This window comes from Pipra filicauda, unplaced genomic scaffold, assembly GCF_003945595.2.
Source record: "Pipra filicauda isolate LSUMZ 115617 unplaced genomic scaffold, ASM394559v2 scaffold253_size2546935_pilon, whole genome shotgun sequence".
Classification (NCBI taxonomy): Eukaryota; Metazoa; Chordata; class Aves; order Passeriformes; family Pipridae; genus Pipra; species Pipra filicauda.
In genome coordinates, this window is record NW_024104369.1 from 2393858 (window position 1) to 2406885 (window position 13028).

Genomic DNA, 13028 nt, shown 5'->3' on the forward strand with positions numbered 1-13028 from the left:
GAAAGAATTGGGAGAACAGGAAGGATGGAAGGGAAGGGCATTAAATGAAGGGAAATAGGGGGTGATTTGGTTTATTTTTTCTTTATTAGGGCCACTCCTTCCCAATGGCTATTATAAATACATTTCCAAGGATTATTGATGAAAGATAATTGTATTATTTATTTTACAGCTATTCTAATTTATTTACTCATCTGCCTGCAGACCAGACCAGCGTTATGCAAGCCAGAATTGATGAAGTGGTTAAAGGAATCACAGGGAATGTAATGAAGTGTGGATATGCCTAACAATGAAGCTTCTGCCATAGTCTAACAAACAGTTGGTTCTCAGTCTTGATTAGTCTGGTTAAATGTGAACAGCATTGGTAGCTATGGCTATTGAATGAGATTTTCTGGACACTAGAAAATTACATTTGACCAAAGGCCGGGTCTGGATGTGGTTTTTGAAAGCTTTTACATTCTCATCAAGTTCTGAAGATATCATGGGAAGGCCTGACCTAAACTGGCCATTCCAATTCACCCAGCTTTTGAGAGTTTTCTTTTTGCATGTGACTTCGTTTTTCTTTAAATACCACCAAATGTTGACTGGTTTATGTGAATGTAGAAGGCATTTTTTATACCATTCTGCCAACATGGTTTCATCAACAGGTACCTAGAATATACTTTTATTCTACTTTGTCTGACTTGAAAGATCTTTCTGCATTATAGAGGGATTCCTGGAGAAAGAGGTCCAGCCTTGAATCTTCTTGAGAAGTTCAGGGCACACATCATTCCCACCATATGTCTCGAAAGGATATACGAGATGAATGAGCAATATTGCCTTTCTGTTTTTGTGTAGGTCTCTTTGGTTAGCTTAACAGCTAATGCCTTGGGCTACTCAGAACTTGGTGCGATTAAATCCCTTAGGACACTAAGAGCTTTGAGACCTCTAAGAGCCTTGTCGCGATTTGAAGGGATGAGGGTAAGACAACATGAAAGAATTGAAATGCTGCATGCATACACGGCAACAATGCATGCAGAATACTCAGCAGCAAATCCATGCAGAAGTGCTACACTATCATCCTGTATATTTCACATTTATCACTAACATATAAGCAAAAGGCTTCATCTGCTTATATGAATTCATGTGTTATTGCACACATTTTACACTTATTTAGGCTCCTGGGCCTTTCACCCTATTTCATATTTTCATGGATGGCCCAAGGATTTATGAACTGCATGGATCTATGCAATATTACTACAAAACTGAATACATCCTACTATAGTCAGAACAGTTTTAAAAAACCCAGTACTTCCTCTCAAAAGTGTGTGCACATACGCCCATGTATATATGCACATGCCTATTTCTTACAAGTATAGAGTATCATAGACAGTCTATCAAACATCTTTTAACCTACAGTTCTGTATATCTTAGTTGGGAATGTCTGTTACAACTAAAAGTTTTGTAATGAATTTGCATGTTAATAAGTAAATTGGCAATATACCTTCTCTCTTTCATATTAGAACTATTGCATTCTATTTAACAAAACTTTTCTAACATATCAGAGATTGAGCTGGTTTTATTTCTGGTTGCGTACTGCTTTCCATATTGATTCTAAAATGTTGATTATAATCCATAGGGCACTAAGCAGCCTGAAAACATATCAGACTTTTGCTGTCAGAGTTGGGTATATTCGAGAATAACCTGTCCCCAGCTGTTCATTAGCAGCGTGGCAGCTACCACAGCTGAGCCCCTCAGCTGCCCAGTGGGGCATGCTCAGTCTGTTCCTGTGCAAAGTCAAATTCATTAGTTTGGATCACTTCTTCAGTGCACTGGAATGGACAGATCTTATGCATTCTGCTGTGACTTGAAAGCTCTAGAAATGTTTCTCTTAGGGGTAGTAGTGAACAACTGGAGATGGTAGATACACGTAGCTCTTTGTAGTACCCGCCACAGGAAGATGTCTGACACACCTTCGGGGTCCATCTGTCTCTCCTGGACATACTGCCACAGATCTAAACAGCAGATGCACCTGAACTGGAACCCTATTGCTGTCATTAAAAGTGATCCTTTTCTGAGCTCTCTGCTGCAATCACTGATCATTGGCACCTCAGGTTGTAAGCTGATTAGCAAATTTGTAACTCAACTACAAATTGGTGAGAAAATGTGATGCTCTATGTGTGTGGAAAGTAAGAGAAGAGGCTTCAATCAAAAAGAAGACAGGCTTTGGTGAAACATTATAAATTCAAATAGGAAATACCATTTCCTTGTCTCCAACACATTTCTGGAGCTTTACTAAATTGGCAATTTATCGTGGCAAGGAAAAAACAATCACTTTGTCATGAAGGTTTGATAATTTGATAATTGTCAGTCCCATGAATTCTGTGTTGGTGTAAACTTTACCTACTGATTGGATCCTGATCTGCCAGCTGTATCTTTGTAAAATACTCAAATATGGAGGAGATTTATGACTTTAGCAAAAGATATAAAAAACAATTAGATAGTGTCAGACTAGAAATACGATCTATATTTTTATTAGTTAAGCAATTAACCATTGAAATTTTCCTATGGATATAATGAATTTTGCCTTATTTAAAGTAATTAATTCTAGGTTTAGTGTCTTGAAAGATACAGTACCTGAAGGTGATGAAGGAATTAGTATGAGAACATTTTAAGGTCTGAGACAGGGAAATTCAAGATGTCTGTTTATAACATAGTCATTTCCAGTGATGCACAACTGTGTGTTTTGAGTGTCTTCAAATGATTCATATTACAAGCTGGTCCTCTATAGATTCAGGACTCAGACTAAAACCAGAGAAAGTAGGTCAGCTGTAGGAATCCAGCAATTAAAAAATGAAGAACATGACTGGACCTGCAGATGTAGCAGAAACAGGAACAGAATTCTCAGGTGTACTGAGACTGGAAGCTTGAGGACAAATATTTTTACTTCATTAACTATCCCTTTATATCTCAATAATTATTCTTGATGGATGATATCACTTCATTTAAGAAATCTACTTATATTTTTTAGGTAGAAGAATTGAGATAACTTGAAATAAAATTTATGTAAAAGTAATGACTAATACATTTGGAAAATATTTCCAATTTCAACTAATTCAATATTGTTTTTAGAATATTCATTTGCTTAGGTCAAACAACTCCTTATGGCCTTCCACAGTCATGATGTTGACAGTGCTGGTACAAGCCTGTCAGCACAAGACAGCACTGTTAAAATAGTCAGAAGAGATTTATCCATTAGTCAGGGAATCCTCTCTACCCAGTTGCTCAGTGATAAAATGCTATACTATTTTTGCTTACTGATTTATAATAGGTATTGCCAAGGAGATTTTTAGTACGATTAAGAAACTATTCTAATTTTTTTTAAATTTCCCCACTAGAAATAACCGATTATTAAAATGTGATTTAAAATAAGTGGGGGGGGGGGGGAAGCAAGCAAACAAACAAACTAAACGATGGCAGGTTTGGACTTAATGCAGCATTCTATGCTTTTATAGAGTCATGGAGTAATTTACATGGAAAGGAACCTTATTTGGTCCAGATTCTAAATTTAACATAAAAACTACTTTGTTGATGTCCTATAGGATCTCAAATGTAGTCCAACGTATGTATCACCCAAAAGAGGTAGTGTTTTGGCAGGAATGGAGCCCTGAAAGTAAAACAGGTATTGCTCCTTTCCTTCAGCCCAATGCAACTTTAGAGCACACGTGACGGTGATGTTCACCACCTACTCTAACATTCAAAGGTTTTATTTTCTGTTCTGTAAAATGGCGAATGAATGAAAGGCGATTTACCTGGATGACTAATTTTATAGTTAATTGATTCTATGGATGCTATTAATTGTAGATATAATTGTAATACCAAAATACTTTACGTGCTTAAACTACATATTTGTATTTCAAACAGAAACAATTAGCTTAGTATGCTAGAGGATCTGCCCTAGTGCCTACATCATAGAAACTAATTAATTATAAACTATTCCATCAACATAATAACTACTGTTCTGCATTAAAAAAAAAAAAATCTTTAATAGGGTCTAAGGATCTGATTCAATTGTTTTGGCAAAGTTGGCAGCAGTGCTCCACAGTTACTAAATTTTATATTCTTAGGGTTATTTACAGAAAGATTTAAAATAAGAATTAACTAATTTAGTGGTTCATCAATTCCATCATTAAATTAATAATTTTCATTCATAATGGACCTACTTTCTCCCTAATTTTATTTTCCTTACTGTTTTATTTTCAATCTGGCATGTTTTTAATCATTGCTCATCATCGTACATGAACTCATTTTCACATTTTTCTTTCCCGAAGCCTGATTTTTCCCAAAATTCGTTTGGGAATTAAATCAAGTCTCTTCTTCAAGTTTTATCTGCCACTTGCCTGAACCCTAACAGTTTTGGTGTGTTCAGACACTCAGCAGGTTTCCACTGCTTCTTTTCTCATTTTGTATGTAACCATCCAAATGAACATGCACACATCCCCGAGTTTTATTTTTGAAAAGACTTAAAATTAATTTCAGTTAAAAATTTGCTCAGCAATAGATTTGAACTGTTTACCCAGTAAACATGTAATATAAAAAATTTGGTTTGTTTGATTCAATCAGTGATTATAATTATTATGGACATGATTTTGCAGACATACATTAAGTAAATATTCTAAAAAGAACTAATAAATGCCTTTTTTTCTGATTTTTTTTTAGTTTGTTTTATCGGTTTGTTCTTATTTTTTCCCAGTCTTTAAAGTTACCATTTGCTACCGTTTGTATTTTTAACTTCTAATTATGTTGACATTTTATCTTTATACTGCTTTTCTGACTTGTTACTCTCAACAATTAAAACAGTGTAACACACATATTAGAACTATAACAGAGTTGCATTTAAGAAAGGCTGATGATGCATTTGTAAGGTACTGATGCCTGTGTTCTTACAATGTCTCTCTTCGGTTTCATTTGTCCTCTAGGTCGTTGTGAATGCCCTGTTGGGAGCGATTCCATCTATTATGAATGTGCTTCTTGTTTGCCTTATATTCTGGCTGATCTTCAGTATCATGGGAGTGAATCTATTTGCTGGAAAATTTTACTACTGCGTTAACACTACAACTGATGAGAGATTTGAGATCAGCCAAATCAACAACTACAGTCAATGTGAGGAGCTCATACAAAACAATGAAACTGCCCGGTGGAAGAATGTGAAGGTTAACTTTGATAACGTAGGCCTTGGTTATCTTTCTCTGCTTCAAGTGGTAAGTCACCACTCCTTAATTTCTATTTCTCTTTCTATATCTCTGTTGCTGACTTGTAACAGTAAAAAGTTATTTCTTATTTTTTTTTTAATTTAGAAATTTTGTCTGTCGCTTTTTGGTTTGAATTATGAAGTGTGGGATAAATCCATGACACTACAGAAATAATTCAAGCCCCAAGGGGTGTGCTGACTATGAGAAAAAAATACATAATTTAAGCCTAATACACCTGAGCTGTATTGAAAAAAATAACTTGCACAAAAAAATAACTTTTACATCAGATATTACTCATAAGGGATAAAAGTTCTGAATAGGTGCTATGTCCTCTATAGTGAGATACTAGAATTTGCTTGCAGTTCTTGTGCATGAATAAAACATACAGTAGAAGGCAAGAGTCAGCTATTAATGTTGCACTGTGCTGGTTTGTACGATGAGAGCTAAAGACACTTAGTCATCAGGTCTTAACATTTCTGACAAGCCATTTTCCAGGAAAAGTGTGATGTAAACACCAGTGTTCTTTTTATAGGCTACATTTAAAGGATGGATGGATATCATGTACGCAGCTGTGGATTCTCGTAATGTAAGTATAGTCCCTTGACTCCATTTGTTTTGACTGTATGAGCTCCGAGATTTGAGAATGTAATTTTAACATCTTTCAGAAATAACAGTAAAAATGAGAGAACAAGGAGCTATTATAATTTCGTAGTCAAAGAAAATGGAAACCATAGGAAAATACAAGAGATAGTGAAAGCAGAGGAGCTTTCCTAAAGCATTCCACGTTCTCGATGGTATGGTTGGACCAAAATTCCTCAATCCCACACCAGACTTAACTGTTGCCTGAAACGCCTTTTCCTCCTCTTATTGTGCATCGAGGAATTATTTATATTTGGAAACAGGCACTGATACAGAGATAAATTTTTTTGTAATACTGATCTTTTTTTAAAGCTCAGACTTTCACTGTGCTCTGCAAGCCACTCCTTTCTTTAGGGCACAGTGCCTATTTTTAATTTGGCCTGTGAATTTTTTTACCCTTTTGCCTCCTCCTTGCTCCCTTGGTGCAAGTTTTTCTCTAGTTCTAAGTAGACAACTGAATAAACTATACTGGTAAAGCTCCAGCTACACTCACAGCAGGCCTGTTGTAGCTGTACCAGTGTGCATAGCAGTACCGAGAATATATGCTTAGTCTAAACATGGCTTGGATGCCTCTCTTCAATAATCCGGTGCAGTTTCCTAATTCCCATAGCAGTGAAAGCTCTGCCTGCCCACATCAGGGGCTCCCACAAGTTTTACAGAAAATTCTGCAGATTTACACGCTGGTGTTTCTCCTCGTCTGTAGACTCAGATAGATGGAACTTTAGTAGTTTAAACTAATTGTGTCTTCAGTATTTATTCTACATTCATACAGGCCAGTTACTTTTTTAAAAATGAAATATCAAGTTTGATAGCAAAGTTCTTTTTCAAGAATGTAACTTAATAGATTGAAAGTCAGTGGAATGGATATGTCAGAACTTGACTGTGAGAAACAAAGATCAGAGTGATAGAGCCCTAATTTTATCCAGCATATATTTTGTGCTCACTGTTAAACTAAGGTTTACTTTCTATGCCTGTTTTTGCAGGTTTTGGATCAGCCTAAGTATGAAGATAACCTGTACATGTATCTTTACTTTGTCATCTTTATCATCTTTGGATCATTTTTTACCTTGAACCTTTTTATTGGTGTCATCATAGACAATTTCAACCAGCAGAAAAAGAAGATAAGTACTTCATCATTATTCTGCAAAGAAATCAAACAAATGCTTGGTTTTGGTCCAGTCGTGAAAACTTTATTCATTAAGTATTTTTTTTTTATTCTATGATAAATTAGTATGAGCTCTGCATTCTAAATACATTGAATTATTAAAGCTTACAGCTTGACTTGATGAGGGCTTGATGGACAATTGACAATATATGTCTGTCCATGATTAGTGAAATACTCATTGTCATTTTTGTAAAGATGTGGATTTGGGGCTGGAGTCTACAGTAGACTCATAAAAAGTCTATCCATTGAAATAGCAAAATTAGCTATAAAAACTCTTTGCTATATTACCTTCATATCACAGAGCTCAGCCGTGTAGATTTCTGAACTTAATAACAAACTTTGTATTATCTTCATTTGTGCTCTTTAGTCTTTTTGTTTTGTCAACACTGCATCAAAAGGTATCAGTGTTTCAGCTGCAGAATTAACCCTTTGTGTAGCTTAATACTTAATTTATAAAAATAATAGAAGAGGATTTTTATATCTGTCCTAAATTTTCCCACGGATGAAAATGTGAACAAGAGTGATTATTACTATTATTTTTAAGTAATTGATAAAGATACATGATTGTAACCAGTTTTTGTCTTTTTGGTTTACTTTGGAGGTCAAGACATTTTTATGACAGAGGAACAGAAGAAATACTACAATGCAATGAAAAAATTGGGTTCAAAGAAACCACAAAAGCCTATACCTCGACCAGCAGTAAGAATAAAAATATTTTCTGTTATTTTTACATCTGTATGAAAATTGGATTTTTTCAGTTATTCCTTAGGCTGAAATAAGTTGTAAGCTAAAACTAGAAGTGATATAAGAAAAGCCTTATTTATCTCAAATACTTTTTTTTTCTCTTTTTCCCCACCCCCAACAGAACAAATTCCAAGGCATGGTCTTTGATTTTGTAACAAAACAAGCATTTGATATCAGCATCATGATACTTATCTGCCTTAACATGGTCACAATGATGGTAGAAACAGATGATCAGAGTGAAGACATGGAAAACATTTTATATTGGATTAACCTGGTGTTTATCGTACTTTTCACCGGAGAATTTGTCCTGAAATTGATTTCACTTCGCCATTACTACTTTACTATAGGTTGGAATATTTTTGATTTTGTGGTTGTCATTCTTTCCATAGTAGGTAAGAGCAATTAATTTTTATGAAATGTCTAATTCTGTAAAAACAGAAACATTTTTGGCATGTAAAATCTATTTATATTTTGGTTCAACTTTGTCACTAGAAAGTCTTATCCACAAAATAACTGAAAAGTGTATGGTAAGAAATTGTTTAGCAAGAGGCTTCATACATTCCCACTTTTTTATTAGTTGAAATAAGATCTTTATTCTGAATTCAATAGAGATTTCAGTGCATACATAAAAATCAATTTTGATATAAACTTACAGTGGCAGTTGCAGGTGAAAGAGTCCAGCAGTCCAAAATCCAAGAGCAAAATCTGTGTAGGACTATTGTTGGCTAGCATGAACATATCCTAGGCAGCAGGGTAAAACCCTTAGCTGACTTCAGAGTTTTGTTTGATCTGGAGAGGTTTCATGCCTGAGCTGGAGTGAGAAATTGGAGATGCAGAGCTGAAGCAGATATAGTAACAAATAATGACTCCACTAATCTTTGCTTTACCTAGAGCAGCAAACCTGAAAGAACTGAGTAAAAATTGTGTTATTTTAACTTTTCAGAACTCCTTAATATGCAAATTGGTTTTACTATATTTATATCCAAACAGGATGTAGTTAATTTTATGCTTTGAGGCACATAATATAATGCTCAATTTTTCTACTCTTCAATGAGGTTTAACAAATGTTTTTATTACCAGTTTGTTTACATTTGAATTGCTGTGTCACTTATAATAAACTTGTGTTCATGTTATTTTATGTATGATTAAGAAGCTGCAGTTCTCTAAAAACATATGTATTTTCTTTGAATACCATAACTTGATTACATGACATTTTAATACTACTGTACATATAAGCTTTCTTCTGATTAACTGAGATTATTTTTGTTACAATTAAACAGAAGGGTATTCCTCTGGTCTCAGCATTTGCTAATATAATACACTAGTTATCAGTTTGCCCTAAAAAAAGATTGATGTTGTGTATTTGTTTGTCTGTTCACATACATTCTTATGCAATTAATACTCAGAAAAATCATTGATGCAGTTTGCCATTATCCTGCAAATTGCTTCAGAATTTCTATTGGGATTTGTGAGTTTCCAAAGCATACCAAACTATAAAGGCTTCATAAAAACAACTGAATGGCTAATTTCTAAAAATCTGTTTAAATATCCTATTCTTCTAAAGTTCTAAAATATTTGTAGAATAAATCTTTAGCAGTGGTTTTTAAATATAATAATATTCTTTACTGATTTAACTTGTTTTTCTCTAGGTATGTTCTTAGCTGAGATGATTGAGAAGTACTTTGTGTCCCCCACACTATTCAGAGTCATCCGACTTGCCAGAATCGGTCGAATCCTGCGCCTCATTAAAGGCGCCAAGGGAATCCGCACTCTGCTTTTTGCTTTGATGATGTCTCTTCCTGCTCTGTTCAACATTGGTCTGCTGCTCTTCCTGGTCATGTTCATCTATGCGATATTTGGCATGTCCAACTTTGCCTATGTTAAGAGGGAAGTTGGGATCGATGACATGTTCAACTTTGAAACGTTTGGCAACAGCATGATCTGCCTGTTTCAGATCACCACGTCTGCTGGCTGGGACGGTTTGCTCGCCCCAATTCTGAACAGTGGGGAGCCCGACTGTGATCCCCATAAAGATCATCCTGGGAGCTCTGTGAAAGGTGACTGCGGCAACCCTTCTGTTGGGATTTTCTTCTTTGTCAGCTACATTATCATCTCCTTTCTGGTAGTGGTGAACATGTACATTGCTGTGATTTTGGAGAACTTCAGTGTTGCTACTGAGGAAAGCGCTGAACCCTTGAGCGAGGACGACTTTGAGATGTTCTATGAGGTTTGGGAGAAATTTGATCCCGATGCAACACAATTCATAGAGTTCAGTAAACTATCAGATTTTGCAGCTTCATTAGATCCGCCTCTTCTCATCGCAAAACCGAACAAAGTCCAGCTCATTGCAATGGATCTGCCCATGGTGAGTGGTGACAGAATTCACTGCCTTGACATCCTGTTTGCTTTCACAAAGCGTGTTTTGGGGGAAAGTGGTGAGATGGATGCCCTCAGAATACAGATGGAAGATCGATTTATGGCAGCCAATCCTTCTAAAGTCTCCTATGAACCAATTACAACCACATTGAAGCGAAAGCAGGAGGAGGTGTCTGCTGTCATCATTCAGCGTGCTTACAGACGTCATCTTTTAAGGCAAAAATTCAAAAAAGTGTCATGTATATTTAGTCAGGATAAAGGTAAAGAGGAGGATGATCTGCCCATGAAAGAAGATATGATAATGGATAAACTAAATGAGAACTCTACTCCAGAAAAAACAGACATGACCCCATCCACAACCTCCCCACCTTCTTATGACAGTGTAACAAAGCCAGACAAGGATAAATATGAAAAAGACAAATCAGAAAAAGAAGATAAAGGTAAAGACAGCAAGGAAAGTAAAAAGTAACACAGAATGATGTTTGGGATAAACTGTTCACAGCCTGAAAAAGTATGTATTTGTGTCAACAGGACTCCCGTAGGAGGTACATGCCAAACTGTCAGTTTTTACATATATAGATATATATATGATTATATATATATATAAGGTCAGTGCCTATAACAAGACAGTGACCCCTCGTCATCAAACTGCAACTCTGTAAAACAGGGTAACATCTTGACAGGAGGTTGTTGTTTTTAGTACCAGCTGACAGTGCTGAAGAGATGATAAAATGGCCAATCAGATGGTAGGGACCAGTTAAAAAAAAAGGGTGCAAACCTATGAATCTCTGTGTTTAACATGAAACACACAGTACAAAAATTGTATCCACTGTTAGCATTTCAACAGTCACATTTGCCATATTTTTACAAAAATCAGTGTTGGTGAACTTATCATTTTTTAATTCACAGGTTGTTTACTATTATATGTGACTATTTTTGTAAATGGGTTTTATGTTGGGGAAGGGGGTATGAGGACCAGGTGTTCTACTCTCGGATTCTCTATAATGTACAGACTGAAGTGATTTGCATGAAGGCATGCTGCACTTGTAGTTCATGCATGGAAAAACATGACGTCGCACAAAGCAGCAGTCTGACTACTTCCATGTTTCAGGGTGGCTCTATATTTTGAGGTGCTTAATAACAGTATCCATCTAGTATCTCATCCAGACAAATCTTAATGTGCCTGTAAAGTCCCATAGAGTCTACAATAATAGAACAGATGTTTTATTTTTTCATAAGTCATTTAACTGTGGTTGAACAAACTCTGCGTAAAAATTTTTCCGAGGGACATGAGTCCACTTTTAAGTATTCTTGTGCGAAAAACCGCCTACCTGACCTTAGGAAATTGTGTTTACCAAAAACTTGCAAAACTTAAGAATTATGAAGTTGTTCTGCTTCACCCTGCAGTATCATTTAGCCATCTTCTGCTCTCAGCAAGGTTGACATTATATGTGTTGATTAAAAAAGTACCGTCTATGTAAATAGTTATTTTATCCCGTGGTGCATGTTTGAGCAAACAAATAATGACGTGCACAATATTTATTGCATCAAATATGTACCACAGTAAGTGTAATTTGCAAGCTTTCAACAGCTAATATGAAATATTCTGTACCATTATAGATAGTTTGGAAGCTATCACTGATGCATGTTTATCTTGCCTTTGCTGCTGTTATTCTACTCCTTCCACTGTTAAGAGTCTAATATGGGAAGCCATATCTCAGTGGTTAAGTGAAATAAATTGGTCAGTCGGTCATCATTCTTTCACAACATCAAGCAATAGTTTGCAGCTATTTAAGAGCTTCTTGCTTTGCATTATAAAATTTTAAGTGACTACTGTACGGTGTATAGTCAGACTGTACAGGATATGTTGCAAACTGCTTAATCTGTTGAAAAATACATGGATAGAATTTTCTAAGAAAATATAAATATTGTAAAAAATACCATTTTATTTTATTTTTCAGCGTTTTGTACATAAAATAAGAAATGAGAATTATCTTCAGGTTGATGTTACTGTCACTTTTGTTACCTTCTCTCCATAGCACTTTTTAATTCAAGAACTTCACAAAATAAGAAACAAAGGAAAGAATGGGGTAGCTTTAGGTTTCTGCTTTTTTATTAGTACTGTATTTTTGCACACATTTTAATGTGAAATAAGTTTCAAACTGAGTCCAAAATGCACTTGCTTCCAAACAGATATAACTTGTAATTGAAATGTGGTGGGGAAGATTTGTTTAAAATTCTAGCACTGCCTGCATCAGAAGTTTCAAGGTAGTCTTTTTATTCATGAAATCTTTACCAGTGTTTGTTTACATAGACTATTCTTATTCTTGTTGATTCATGCTGCACTAGAACTGTTCTAAATATAATATGGGATCCACAATGCTTTTTTTTCCACAGGAATTAAATAGCAAACTTGTATAATTGATCACATCAGGACATTTTGTGTTTCTTACACAAGCAAAAATTCGATGTTGACTCCTCCTTTTACAAAAATATTGACTTGTGTGTCGGTGAACTGCATGCAGGAAAATGCTATTACCATAAAGAACAGTAAACCACATTACAGTTGAGCCAAAAGAATAAAGACTTCATTTTTTATTGTATTTAATGGTTCTTTGTTTTTTTTTTTCACTACAAACTATTGGCTATCAAGAGGTGCTATGAAAATAAAATGTGAATATATAAAGTGTTAGAAATAATGAGCAGTGATTAGAATTCATTATAATAATAGATTTGCAAAAATTAAAAATAATCTAAGCTGTATGCTTTCAGAAAGATGTTTAATATGATTTGCACTTTTCGGGTTATTAATACGGTTTAGGATCCTAGTAGGATAATGTTTATGTGCTCATGATGCTTAAATCCCTTTTCATATA

The 13028-nt window shown here is 35.1% G+C and overlaps 1 protein-coding gene across 7 annotated transcripts in view; it reads left to right on the forward strand.

The window, feature by feature from the left end:
• Positions 1 to 12755, forward strand: part of SCN2A (sodium voltage-gated channel alpha subunit 2) — a 76786-nt gene extending 64031 nt beyond the window's left edge. For 4 of the 7 annotated variants that reach the window (XM_027733532.2, XM_027733534.2, XM_027733529.2 and 1 more), the window contains 7 exons: positions 835 to 957; positions 4956 to 5237; positions 5761 to 5814; positions 6851 to 6988; positions 7627 to 7731; positions 7898 to 8168; positions 9426 to 12755. In XM_027733532.2, coding sequence (XP_027589333.1) covers positions 835 to 957; positions 4956 to 5237; positions 5761 to 5814; positions 6851 to 6988; positions 7627 to 7731; positions 7898 to 8168; positions 9426 to 10621 — 2169 coding nt within the window. In that variant the 3' untranslated portion in view covers positions 10622 to 12755. The remainder of the gene's footprint in view (positions 1 to 834; positions 958 to 4955; positions 5238 to 5760; positions 5815 to 6850; positions 6989 to 7626; positions 7732 to 7897; positions 8169 to 9425) is intronic. The other 3 variants (XM_027733530.2, XM_027733531.2, XM_027733533.2) reach the window with 2 other exon arrangements.
• The last annotated feature ends 273 nt before the right edge of the window (positions 12756 to 13028 follow it).